This window comes from Aphanomyces astaci, assembly GCF_000520075.1.
Source record: "Aphanomyces astaci strain APO3 unplaced genomic scaffold supercont1.37, whole genome shotgun sequence".
NCBI classification, from domain to species: domain Eukaryota; phylum Oomycota; class Saprolegniomycetes; order Saprolegniales; family Verrucalvaceae; genus Aphanomyces; species Aphanomyces astaci.
In genome coordinates, this window is record NW_009798300.1 from 217,258 (window position 1) to 227,912 (window position 10,655).

General features: G+C 45.6%; 4 protein-coding genes across 7 annotated transcripts; 2 read left to right on the plus strand and 2 right to left on the minus strand.

Annotated features, from left to right (window-relative positions):
• Window positions 1-1,594: 1,594 nt before the first annotated feature.
• H257_11937 (hypothetical protein) lies at window positions 1,595-1,822 on the minus strand (the record flags this gene model as incomplete). The annotated part of the gene is made up of 2 exons (XM_009839015.1): window positions 1,595-1,687; window positions 1,739-1,822. The coding sequence occupies 2 exons, from the start codon at window positions 1,820-1,822 to the stop codon at window positions 1,595-1,597; spliced, it is 177 nt and encodes a 58-aa protein (XP_009837317.1).
• An 896-nt stretch (window positions 1,823-2,718) lies between these two features.
• On the minus strand, window positions 2,719-5,011 carry H257_11938 (hypothetical protein). 3 transcript variants are annotated; one of them, XM_009839018.1, is made up of 3 exons: window positions 4,378-4,975; window positions 4,062-4,245; window positions 3,763-3,942 (listed from the first exon to the last, which is right to left on the minus strand). In XM_009839018.1, exon 1 carries the CDS (start codon window positions 4,973-4,975, stop codon window positions 4,379-4,381), a length of 597 nt encoding a protein of 198 aa, XP_009837320.1. In that variant the 3' UTR covers window positions 3,763-3,942; window positions 4,062-4,245; window position 4,378. The 3 variants fall into 3 exon arrangements, with proteins under 3 accessions (XP_009837319.1, XP_009837320.1, XP_009837318.1); XM_009839017.1 differs by having other exon boundaries at window positions 2,719-4,245; window positions 4,378-5,011; XM_009839016.1 differs by having other exon boundaries at window positions 4,062-5,011.
• H257_11939 (protein RarD) lies at window positions 2,747-4,026 on the plus strand. Its single transcript, XM_009839019.1, has 2 exons — window positions 2,747-3,879; window positions 3,929-4,026. Exon 1 carries the CDS (start codon window positions 2,810-2,812, stop codon window positions 3,854-3,856), a length of 1,047 nt encoding a protein of 348 aa, XP_009837321.1. The 5' UTR covers window positions 2,747-2,809; the 3' UTR covers window positions 3,857-3,879; window positions 3,929-4,026.
• A 920-nt stretch (window positions 5,012-5,931) lies between the features above and the next one.
• Window positions 5,932-9,268, plus strand: H257_11940. 2 transcript variants are annotated; one of them, XM_009839021.1, is made up of 5 exons: window positions 5,932-6,107; window positions 6,158-6,745; window positions 7,061-7,285; window positions 7,927-8,174; window positions 8,872-9,268. In XM_009839021.1, the coding sequence occupies exons 1-5, from the start codon at window positions 5,955-5,957 to the stop codon at window positions 9,113-9,115; spliced, it is 1,458 nt and encodes a 485-aa protein (XP_009837323.1). In that variant the 5' UTR covers window positions 5,932-5,954; the 3' UTR covers window positions 9,116-9,268. The 2 variants fall into 2 exon arrangements, with proteins under 2 accessions (XP_009837323.1, XP_009837322.1); XM_009839020.1 differs by lacking the exon at window positions 8,872-9,268 and having other exon boundaries at window positions 7,927-8,199.
• Window positions 9,269-10,655: the final 1,387 nt, after the last annotated feature.

Genomic DNA, 10,655 nt, shown 5'->3' on the forward strand with positions numbered 1-10,655 from the left:
GTTATTTCCGCAAGGATTTATCCGTCCCTCCCCTGGGGAATCCGGATAACAAGGGCTGCGTACAAGACGAGGACCGAACTTCGAAGAAGATCGGTCGAAGCACGAGGTATGAAGCGTTGAGCGAAGTAAAAACCGAAGATTACACACCGCTACAATTGGCGAAGTGGTTCCATAAACATTTGGTTCTAGTGTCGGCCCTCGCGGAGGAATGTCTTAAAAATGATAATCCAAACTCAATTAACCACCACAGATTAACATTTGTACCGTAATGTCACGGAAGGATGATACATTAGACAGATTTCGGAACACGTTCCCATGCATTTGCCGTCAATTTACCTCGTTAAAATTTATCGAGTTTACGGGAACTGTCAAAATTTATGTGGGATGCCGTAGAAACGGCCACTTGTACAGCAAAGGTCATCCCTCCTCTAGGGCTTCATCATTGGTCTTAAATCGTGGATTTCAACCAGTCGCGCATAATGCACACTTCTTCACCCTTCCATGCCCGACGTGGCCTGGTGTCCAGCCTTTTCCACGCTAAGTTAGGCCATTCCGAGAGTTCAGGTGGAGCGATTACGTGCATCTTATCTTGTCTTATTCATTCAGCCAGTTATCCTGAACCTTCTCCAGCAGTCGGCGTTATTGCCTTGGTTCGTTGTCCTGCCACGACGATTTGAATATGGGGCCTCGGTGTTTCGCCTATAGGCGCATGAAGCGTACAGAAAACTCACAATTCTCATCCGCATGTGCACATAAGGGACATGGTCGAGTACTCAGTTGCTCCCCTCTAATCATGAACTAAAATCACCAAGCGGTTTCGTAAGGTGTCGTAAAGCCACTCCCTTGCTCAACGTGGCACGCAAAAACTGGGATCATAGTGATAGTAAAGTTGTGGACCCATGAGGTGTGTGCCAAGACCCCTTCGTGATGCCAATTGTGGTAATGGGTCCACATGAGTAAGCTTATGCAATGCAAGCATACGGATATCGTTCCTCATGCGGATGTGGTAAATGCAAATAAGTTTTGTCGAAATCATGAGTTGGGTCTGCCATATATTTCCCGTGCATTAAAATTTCCGTGCGTGGGAAGTCTACGGCAGTGCTTCCGAAATCTGTCTATTCGCGTTGTTAAGAGTACACTCGTTCTTGAACCTCAGGTTCAATCGCCACCATGATTTCCCCTCTAGGGTTTGAATTGAACTGCAGTTGGCTGAACAAGAACCTTCCTCGCTTGTCATTTACACAATTCGATGCCCCCTATTTCAACCTATGTACCCAACTTCCCCATTCGCTTCGACCATTCTACGTGTATTATTGTCCTTTTACCCTAAATTTGGACTTTAGTGCCGAGTCGCCAAATCTATCGATCGATTCTTGTACTGAATTTTGTATGTAAAAAGGGCTCCTGTGATGATTGATATCACACTAATTGAATTCTCACACTAATTTCACGTTGTTGATGGTCTCCTGAAATCTGATTGGCTAAATACTTCTGTCCATTCTTCTGAACATTTGGTTTTGTCGATTCATTCTCCATGTCGCTCCAGTTTAGAATAAACACAACCATACTATTTTACAATAATCATCACGCTGTTTTACGAGACACTAACGTGGAACTGTGTGTGAAGGACATGCAGGGCGTAGATCGCCTTGGCATGGGACAAATCGGCTGCCAACACGGCTGTAAACTAGGTCGATTGATCAACAAAGTCCCACATTGTTTGGTGTTTAGTTAGTACCTTGGTCGCGGCCAGCTGTGGATGGCCCAAGTGCCAGTAGGCCAGCCCCGCGCTGTACATGGCTTTGGGGTGGTGCGGGTGCATCTTGTGAGCGATTTCAAACGCCTCCAGCGCCTTAAGGTACTCTCCCTGCTCAAATACGTCGCGCCGACGTTCACCACCACCGACGCAAACGACACGCCTGCAAAAAAATATTTATAGTTCGTCATGCATAGGACGCATAGAAGTTTGGTAGGGCTAGTATACGCCACAAGTTTGGTAGGGCTAGTATACGCCACAAAACCAGATGGGCCCCTCGCGGAGGAATATCTTAACAGTAAAAAGGAGAATCCAAACTCAATTAACCACAAAACCAGATGGTATATATATTATATGTTGTCCGCATAGTACGTGATACAATTACATACATGTACTACCTCTGTCCAATTATAAGTGGTCGAATTTCGAAAAAGTCAGTTTTTTCCTTGACCAATGGGAGTTCGGGCATTATATGATACCCATTGGAACGGCAAAAGTGTTAGCTATCCGAATACGATATTGTTTACTAATAAAACACAACAAAAGTATACCAATTTCCAGAAAACCCAAGTGTTTGTTTCTCAATTGGAATAGTTTGCGTTTCAACTAATCACAGGCTGCCATGCAGTATGACGGCCAATCAAAGTCACGAGTGCATATCGTAATTCATACCGAATCTCCAATATATTATATTAACCATAGTATCCAAAGTTGGTATTTTAATACCAACTTTTTACGGGACAGCATTTATTATTAAAATAATAAATGCTGTCCCGTAAGATGTGTGGAACGACGACGACATCAACAGTATTTTTATTGTATTTCTATAAAATATGCTTGGTTTTGAGGAAATCAGAAATCCTCGACCAAACTTGATAGCCAGCCAATAAGAACACTGCATTGGACACCACATGGTTTGAATTTATATTCGGATATGTATAATGAAACCAAGATAAACAAGTTCAAGGAGGGAGCAACATCTCGAGTTTGGCGACTTGGACAAAAGCTTACAGTTACCAGTTCACCTCGTTCGACACATTCGGCAATCGATTGATGTACACCAAGGGCGTGGTGCACTCGCTGACGGCGAATGCGTTCTGGGGTTTGGCTCCGATCTTTTGGAAGCAGCTGACCATGGTGCCGTCTGTGCAGATGCTAGCCCATCGCATTGTGTGGTCGTTGCTGCTGCTGGTCGCGATTTTGGTGGCGACTGGGCAATGGCCCGAGTTCCGCGCGACGGCGTTTCAACGGCCAGCGTTGGTCACATACTCGTTCTCTGGGGTACTCATGGGAGTGAACTTGTTTCTGAGCGTTTGGTCGGTTGTCAACGGGTACATCGTCGAAATGAGCTTGGGGTACTTCATTAGTCCGCTCGTGAACGTCGTGCTGGGCGTGGTGTTCCTGCGCGAGCGACTGCGGGTGTGGCAAACTATATCGGTGGGCATGGCCTTTGCCGGAGTGTTGGTCGTGGCCATCGCGTACGGTGAGTTTCCGTGGCTAGCACTCACGTTAAGCTCGACGTTTGGGCTGTACGGCCTGGTCAAGAAGAAGGCGCCGCTGCCGGCGTTGCATGGCATCGCTATGGAACTCGGCATCTTCTTTCTGCCGTCGGTCATGTACCTAGTGGTGGAAGAGTTTCGTCATGAAGCGGTCTTCCTGTACAGTGACTGGCATGTCGCTGTGCTCATCGTCGCCTCGGCGTTCATCACAGTCGTGCCATCGATCTTTTACTCGTCCGCCGCCCAGTTGATTCCGCTGACATTGCTGGGCATTTTGCAGTACATTGCACCGAGTTTGCAGTTTCTTGTGGGCGTGATACTGTACGACGAAGACTTTACCATGTTCAAACTGGTCGGGTTTGTCTGTGTCTGGACTGGCCTAGTCGTGTTCACCGTTGAAAGCGTGTACATGCAGCGCCAGACGAAACCACCAAGTAATGGTGACAACGATACCGACAGGATGCCCGTCCTCACGACGACACACGCCGCTGCTGGTAACATTACTCTGGACACATCAATTCAACGTCATGATCATCCGAGTCATATATCTCAAGAAGGCGACTTGTATCAGCCCTGTGCGACTTCCAAGGCGGCGGCGTGAGAACTCACGTAGAGAAGTTTATGGTAACTACCCTTGAAAACGACCTTGTACAGTACTCGTGTCTCTGGACAGGGGCGACTTCAACGCTAAAACGTGGTGCTTTACTCCGGAGTAGTAAGTATTACACTGTCAAATCAGGCAAAATAATACGAACAGCGGTTTTTATCGCATCCTGTTATTAATAGTATACGGAAACAGTTCTTACTTGTAGTACGTGTATACATGTATGGAAAGCAGGTAGTGCCATGTTGATGGAACTAAGGAAAAATGGCCATTCACACGTAAAATAGTTGTATCGATTGGGCTTTGGTTGAGTTGCCGATGCACTCGACGAGTGTCGTGTAAAGCGCGTTGAAAAGATCAAGCAAAGTGCTTGTTGGGTTTCCGTACTGTAGCTGGTAATGTTAGTATCAATATTAAAAGTCAACGTCCCCATAGGCATAATATTATCAAAGATAGAGTTGTGTCGATATATATCTCGCATGTACAAAAAATATATATACACTCTCTCAAAGCCCGACCTCAAACGATGCACGGTCTCTCCTTGTGCGCTCGAACCCATTGCTCTTGGGTCTCTTCGCGGGAACTGCGTATGTCCGTGGCTTCGCTACAGAAGTACGCGATGTCGCGGCCCGTGTACTTGGCAGCCTTCAGCATGCGCACGCGCTCGAGGTGGCTGAATCTGTGGACGCCATTGCCGGCGCTGGTACTTCGCACGAAGCTACTTCGCGTGGTGTTGCTGGAGATGTCGACAGTGGTCGAGTTCACATGATACGCTGCGAGTCCGATGGGGGGGCCGGCACATTCGGGGATGGCGCTGCCGCCGTAGTCCAGGGGGAACACGAACGTTGTGACGGACGAAAAGCACAGTGACTTCTTCTTAGATGGATGCGCGGGTGTCGGAACGACGTCCATGCTTGCAGTGCGCGGCCGCTTGCCGCGGATAGGTGGAATTGTTGGCCTCGACGCTGATCGAACGTCGGAGGTAGCAGTGAGGAACGGACTTGTGACGTCGCTTGGGGAAGGGCCAAGGAGACTGGCCAGGCTAGCACTAGTGGCGCATCCATGATGCAGGGAGCTATCCTCGTCGCGCGGCATGGGGGCAAGTCGGGACGACATGTCCTTGGCGGTGGTGTAAATGCAGTTACGTCAAATTTATGCGGCAGTGTTCTCGCTTGCTCTTTTGAGTTCAGAAGGTAATTGTAAGGTGTATATTATTTCAAAATATATGCAACATTAAACGAATTTATATTATTAATATAAGTTCAGTTACTCGATTTTTATTCAATTACTGTATCATATGAAGAAAAACAACCACAAAGTACGATTAAATTCCACCAATATACCCATAATTATCGCTTAGTACATAGTGTCGGTTGCGATTATTCCACAGAGAGGATGGGCGCCCCGCCATAGCACCATGACAAATGTCCAGAGGTAGTTTCCGACGGCGATAATGAGGTTGACAAGAGCTGCCGCCGTCACCGATATAGCGGCAGGTTGGGAGATGTCATCTCGGCACCGCGCTCGACGAAGCGCATGCACATTCCACAAAGTACCTCCCAGTTGCGTAGAGGCAGCAGGTGTATGCCCTTTGTGATCCGCCCAATACTACTACAGTACTTCGAGTAATACTATTAGTACTGTACTAGTAATAGGTAAGTTATAGACAGCATGCTACATGTATCGTCAGGGGTGGAGGAGCGTCGGCAAATTCATGCATAGACTGCGGGAACCCATGCACATGTGGAGGTGCATAGCACAAGGTGGTGTGGTGCGCCGCCTTGGCAATGAAGGAAGAACGAGACTTCCCAACTAAGTGAAAATGAAACTGCCCAAGTTCACGAAATATTTGCATATTTTTCGAAACTTGGCGTTGGAATAAATTTCAAGTGGTCTATTTTGGACTAATTGCACTACAAAATTGGGCAAAAATGAATAAATTGTTGTAGCCAATCAGCATGGAGATGGAATACCATAATGAACATCGAATGTGAGTATATTTGAGGTACATTATGTTATTTTTTTCCCTGAATTGTGTTTTTTTTTTCTCCTGGATCCCTCAGTATGCAATTTTCTGTGGCATCGTCCCAACCACATGCACAGACGACAAAGCTTGCGGCCGCGGCAGTTGGATGTGCATTCCCGAATCCGTCTCGTGCGCTCCGATGCAGACATTGACGTCGATGGCGATGAGCAGGACGGGGCCGTCGCTGCACCGAGCATTACGTCGTTCCAGGAACTGGCCGAGGTACCAATCACTCCACATATGGCGGGGCATGGGATGATGACTTGCGGTAGATGGCAGACGACCAACCCGCCAAGGTCAAACGGAAGAAGAACATCCCGATCCCCGTGAACAAACTCGTGCCCAACTACGACAAGGACGTGCTGCCGGACTTTCATCTGCCCACGAGTTACATCAAGTTGAGCTTGAACTTCCAGACGTCGTCGTCGTCGTCCGCCGCAGCCCCCACGAACGCGCCATTGTCTTCATCCAACGCCGCCACGGCCACGTCCACTGGAGAAAAGGTCGAGGTCGACTTGGAGGTCGAGGACCTAGCCTGGCTTCGCGACCATCCTCGGTACGGCGACGCCGCCGACCCGCGGTACCAGCTGTCGCCAGACACGTTCGCCAAGATGCTGGATCTTCTCGAGAAAGCTTCCGCACTCATCAACCCCGGGGTCATCACGTTGGCCGAAGCCGACGACATCTTCGCCAAACATGTCGTCGTCATCAAGAGCCCATGCCACAAGGTCTCCACCGACGTCTACAACTACTGGGTGGCCAAGCGGGCGGCGCTCAAGCGGCCGCTTCTGCGCAAGTTCTGGCCCCAGACCCCGCTCAACGACACGAATCCGCACTTGGTGTTTCGGCCGCGGGAAAAGGTACCCGCGGCGTTGGTCTGAAAAAAAGAAAAAAACGTTTTTTTTTGTACTTTTTTTGTATACGCGAATATTATATTATTACTGTATGTATAATGTGTGGGTGGATTTTTTTTCAGTTTTTTTTTCTTCATCTTTTTTTTCACACAATGTCGAGCTTGTTTGCTGTCACACTAATTTCGGTTACAAAGTCAAGGTTGACGACGATTTCCTAAAACCTGATTGGCTCCGTCCATGCTGTTGCTTGGTGATATAAACGGTGTCGCATGTAATACACGGTGTCGCATATGTGTTTTGATGACTATATATGTACTGTAGGAGCGCTATAAATTGCGAAAACATCGCAAAAATGACATGGAAGGGCTTCGTAAATTGCAGCAATTGCGGCACGATTTTGACCGCGTCCGACACTTGCTGGATCTGGTGCGCCGCCGTGAAAAGTACAAGCGCCTGCTGGTGGACTTTCTAGACGAGACGCGGGCGCAGCAAATCCATCTTGAGCTTCAGGGAGTTCTTCCGTCGCTGCCGCCGCGCCAGCCCAAGGTAGATTAGTCCATATATTTGGTTAATATTTGGGCTGCTGATGTTCCCCAACTCTATCAGTTTATTATACTGAATATTGGATGTATGATATTGGATGTATGTATTACCATGTATTATGGGGAACGTCCACTTGAATGTGATGGTTTGGATTTGATTGGCCCGTTGATTCGTGTGCTGGGTTTTAATTGGTCAGCCGATTGGGGGGTTTTCTGCTCATATTCGATGGAGCATTCCCCTCTTGAAATCCGACCAATCGAACGTTCGTATGATTGTCGTTTTTAACCCTATCGATCGATTCTTTGTACTGAATTTTGTAAAAAGTGTCCTGGGGTGATTGGTATCACACTAATTAAAGCCACACACTAATTCTATGTTGATGATGGTTTCCAGCAATCTGATGGGCTCAATCCTTCTCTGTACATTTGGTTATGTCGATCGATTTTCACGTTCTCCGTGTCCATGGTCCAGTATAGAATACACATACCACCATATATATATATATATATATATAGTGGTATGTGTATTCTAAACTGGACCATATATATATATATGGTGGTATGTGTATTCTAAACTGGACATATATATATATATATATATATACGGCCAAATATAATATGCCAATATAATATTATCTCTTATAGATTCCGAGCGAAGACGACATCAAACCGCGCAAGAAAAAGAAAAAACACAAGCAATTGGACCAGCCCAACACGCTGCTGCAGCCGGCGCTGGCGGCGTTTCCAGACGTCCAGAAACCGCCCGTGCCCACGTTTTTGGAACGGCGCGGCGACGTAGCGGACGTTTCGAACGTTCCCTACGTACCCACGTACCCGCCGTCGGCCGCCGAATTGTACGCGGCCATGTTTCAGGACCCGCCAGTGTTTTCCGGGTACTAGTATATATATATATATATATATATATATATATATATATATATATGCAAACATTGGATCCTTTTTCCTTTTGTAATCAAAATTGGGTTTTTTTCTCAACCTTTGTGTGTTCTACTCAAAATATCCTCGGGCGATATTGGTTGAATGAACCGCCGAACAATCGCCAGACCTTCGAAATTTCATATAAAACTGAGTTGAAGATGAGACTGCAATGCATCAATATCAATCTTTTTAGCTAATCATATTGCAACCTTCATTATTTATAGCCAATCATACTCGTTTGCTCGATTAGTTGGCGATTTCATCAATCCCCCAAAAAATAGGCGAATATTTGACTGAAATGCACAATACGACTTTGGTCGGAAACACTCAATGTTATTTTTCAAGCATGGACTGAAATTTTGTGTGGAGAAAGTTGTCCTGTGGTGCAAGAAATAGTAAAAAATCTCCTTTTTTTTTAATAAATATAATAAAGATCATTTTTTATTATATTTTTCTAATATTTTACTTATTTGGATTCACATGCATTTCGGTACTAATTCGATGTTCATGATGGTTTCGTGCAATCTGATTGGATCATTCGTTCTGTCGTTTCTCCTTGCGTGATACATTTGGTTGCGTGGAATCCTTGTACACACTCCAATTTCGTTAAGAATCGACAATACCACAACAATATATATATATATGGTGTAGACGATGGCGCCAAGGACGAGGCGGCCGCTTGATTATGGATCGAATTCCGCGGTACGGAAGCAGTCGGGAGGTTCAAGCGCCGCCACCACATGCGGAACGAAACCCGATGGACGTGCCGAGAAAGGCGATCAATCGAGCTGCAATTGCCGCCATTTGCAACATGAGCGACTCGGAAGACGAGGTGGTGGACCTCGTGCCAGACGAAGACAAGGCTCGACCTACGAAATACATATTGGTCGTGTAGTTATTAATAGAACTATGTGGATTCGATACGAAGACCCCGTCGAATCGAATCTCGCCCCGAATCGAATCACGAATCGACTGTGTTGGCTAATCCATTTTTGAGTGGACTTGATTGGCTCTTGCAGAAAGAACAAGGATATTCAACCAATCAGAACCCCGGCGTGATTCAATTTTGATTAAACAAACCAGGCGAATTTTGGAAGTTTATAGCGAATGACTAGTACACTTTAGTTAAACGAGCAAGAATACACAATCGTTGCGTCCGACATAAAGAGACACCTACTTGTCCAACTTAAGTGAAACAGGTCTCATGTCTCTTCACGAACGATGGATATATATATATTATATACACTAGACCTTCAGCCAAGATGTGGACTTTTGTGTTCAATTGCCAAATCCATCCATCGCTTTTTTGTACGGATTTGTGTAGGTAGAGGTGATGCCTGTCACACTCATTTAAGGCACACACTAATTAGTTGTTGATTGGTTGATGAGTTCTTGCAAAAATCGGATTCGCAATAATTCTTCTGCCAAATCTTCTGCACATTTGGTTGTGTCGATACATTCGGCACGTCGCTCCAGTTTAGAATGAACACAATAATATGCGTTGGTGTATGAATGATCTCACGCTCCTGAAACAACGAAGGGCTACCGGTTGTGTACAGTACTTCGTTTTGGGTTGGATTTCCGCATCCAACGCATCGAACTATACACTCCCGAGTACACTCTCAAACATTCAATTGTGATGTAGGGCGTGTACTATGCTATTTATGGTGCACTCCGTTTATACGTAAATAAACCTCCCCTTTCACACGGTACGCGGGGCGCTATTTCGTTGCCGCAGTTTACTGTAAATATTTAAGTCTAAAAACGCATGGTATCGACAACAGAATAAGAGATAGAATTGTGTGTCTCAGATATTAAATTGATAAAGAAATGACAATGAACTATAATATAATAGACTTCTCACCGACCGGTACTTTTTGTACACAGACTACTATGGGTTGGGCCAACATTTGGCCAAAACTATTAAAAGTAACTGGATCATTGAATCCGATTTGTTTATGGACATTAGACAAAAGCATTAAGGTATAACGAGTCCAATCCTAAGCAACGTTAAACTATACAAAAATGGACCCACGAATACACCGCAAGGCGTGTACTACTTTGTCCAACAAGAATTGTCAGATTTGGTTCAAGGACGTGTGAAAAAATCAAATTTTATGAATGTACGATTCTGCTTGGTGCAAATCGTCTATTTTGATTCAGGCTACTTCTAGACTTTTTCACTAAAAAGATTCGACATCCTTCAAAAAATATGGGTTTACAAACTTTTTTATCACAGATCTTAGGAATCAAAGTCCCGTCGGCCTCGCAAAATCCACGTTAACATCGTTAAAACCGTACATTCATGTTGCTATTGACTTTATGTTTAGAATGACAGCAGCTGTATATTCTGAGCTCAAATACGAATTTGAATGGGGAAAATTGTGTCACGTTAAATGAAGCGTAGCTACCAGTGGTTTCACTCGTGTCGCAAC

Bases quoted from the DNA above. Each gene is read 5' to 3' on its own strand.
- H257_11939 (XM_009839019.1), top strand. From the start codon at position 2,810: ATGTACACCAAGGGCGTGGTGCACTCGCTGACGGCGAATGCGTTCTGG.
- H257_11938 (XM_009839017.1), bottom strand. From the start codon at position 4,975: ATGTCGTCCCGACTTGCCCCCATGCCGCGCGACGAGGATAGCTCCCTG.
- H257_11940 (XM_009839021.1), top strand. From the start codon at position 5,955: ATGCACAGACGACAAAGCTTGCGGCCGCGGCAGTTGGATGTGCATTCC. The intron at 6,108-6,157 runs GTACCAATCACT...GACTTGCGGTAG, and splicing joins CGTTCCAGGAACTGGCCGAG to ATGGCAGACGACCAACCCGC. The intron at 6,746-7,060 runs GTACCCGCGGCG...TATGTACTGTAG, and splicing joins TGTTTCGGCCGCGGGAAAAG to GAGCGCTATAAATTGCGAAA.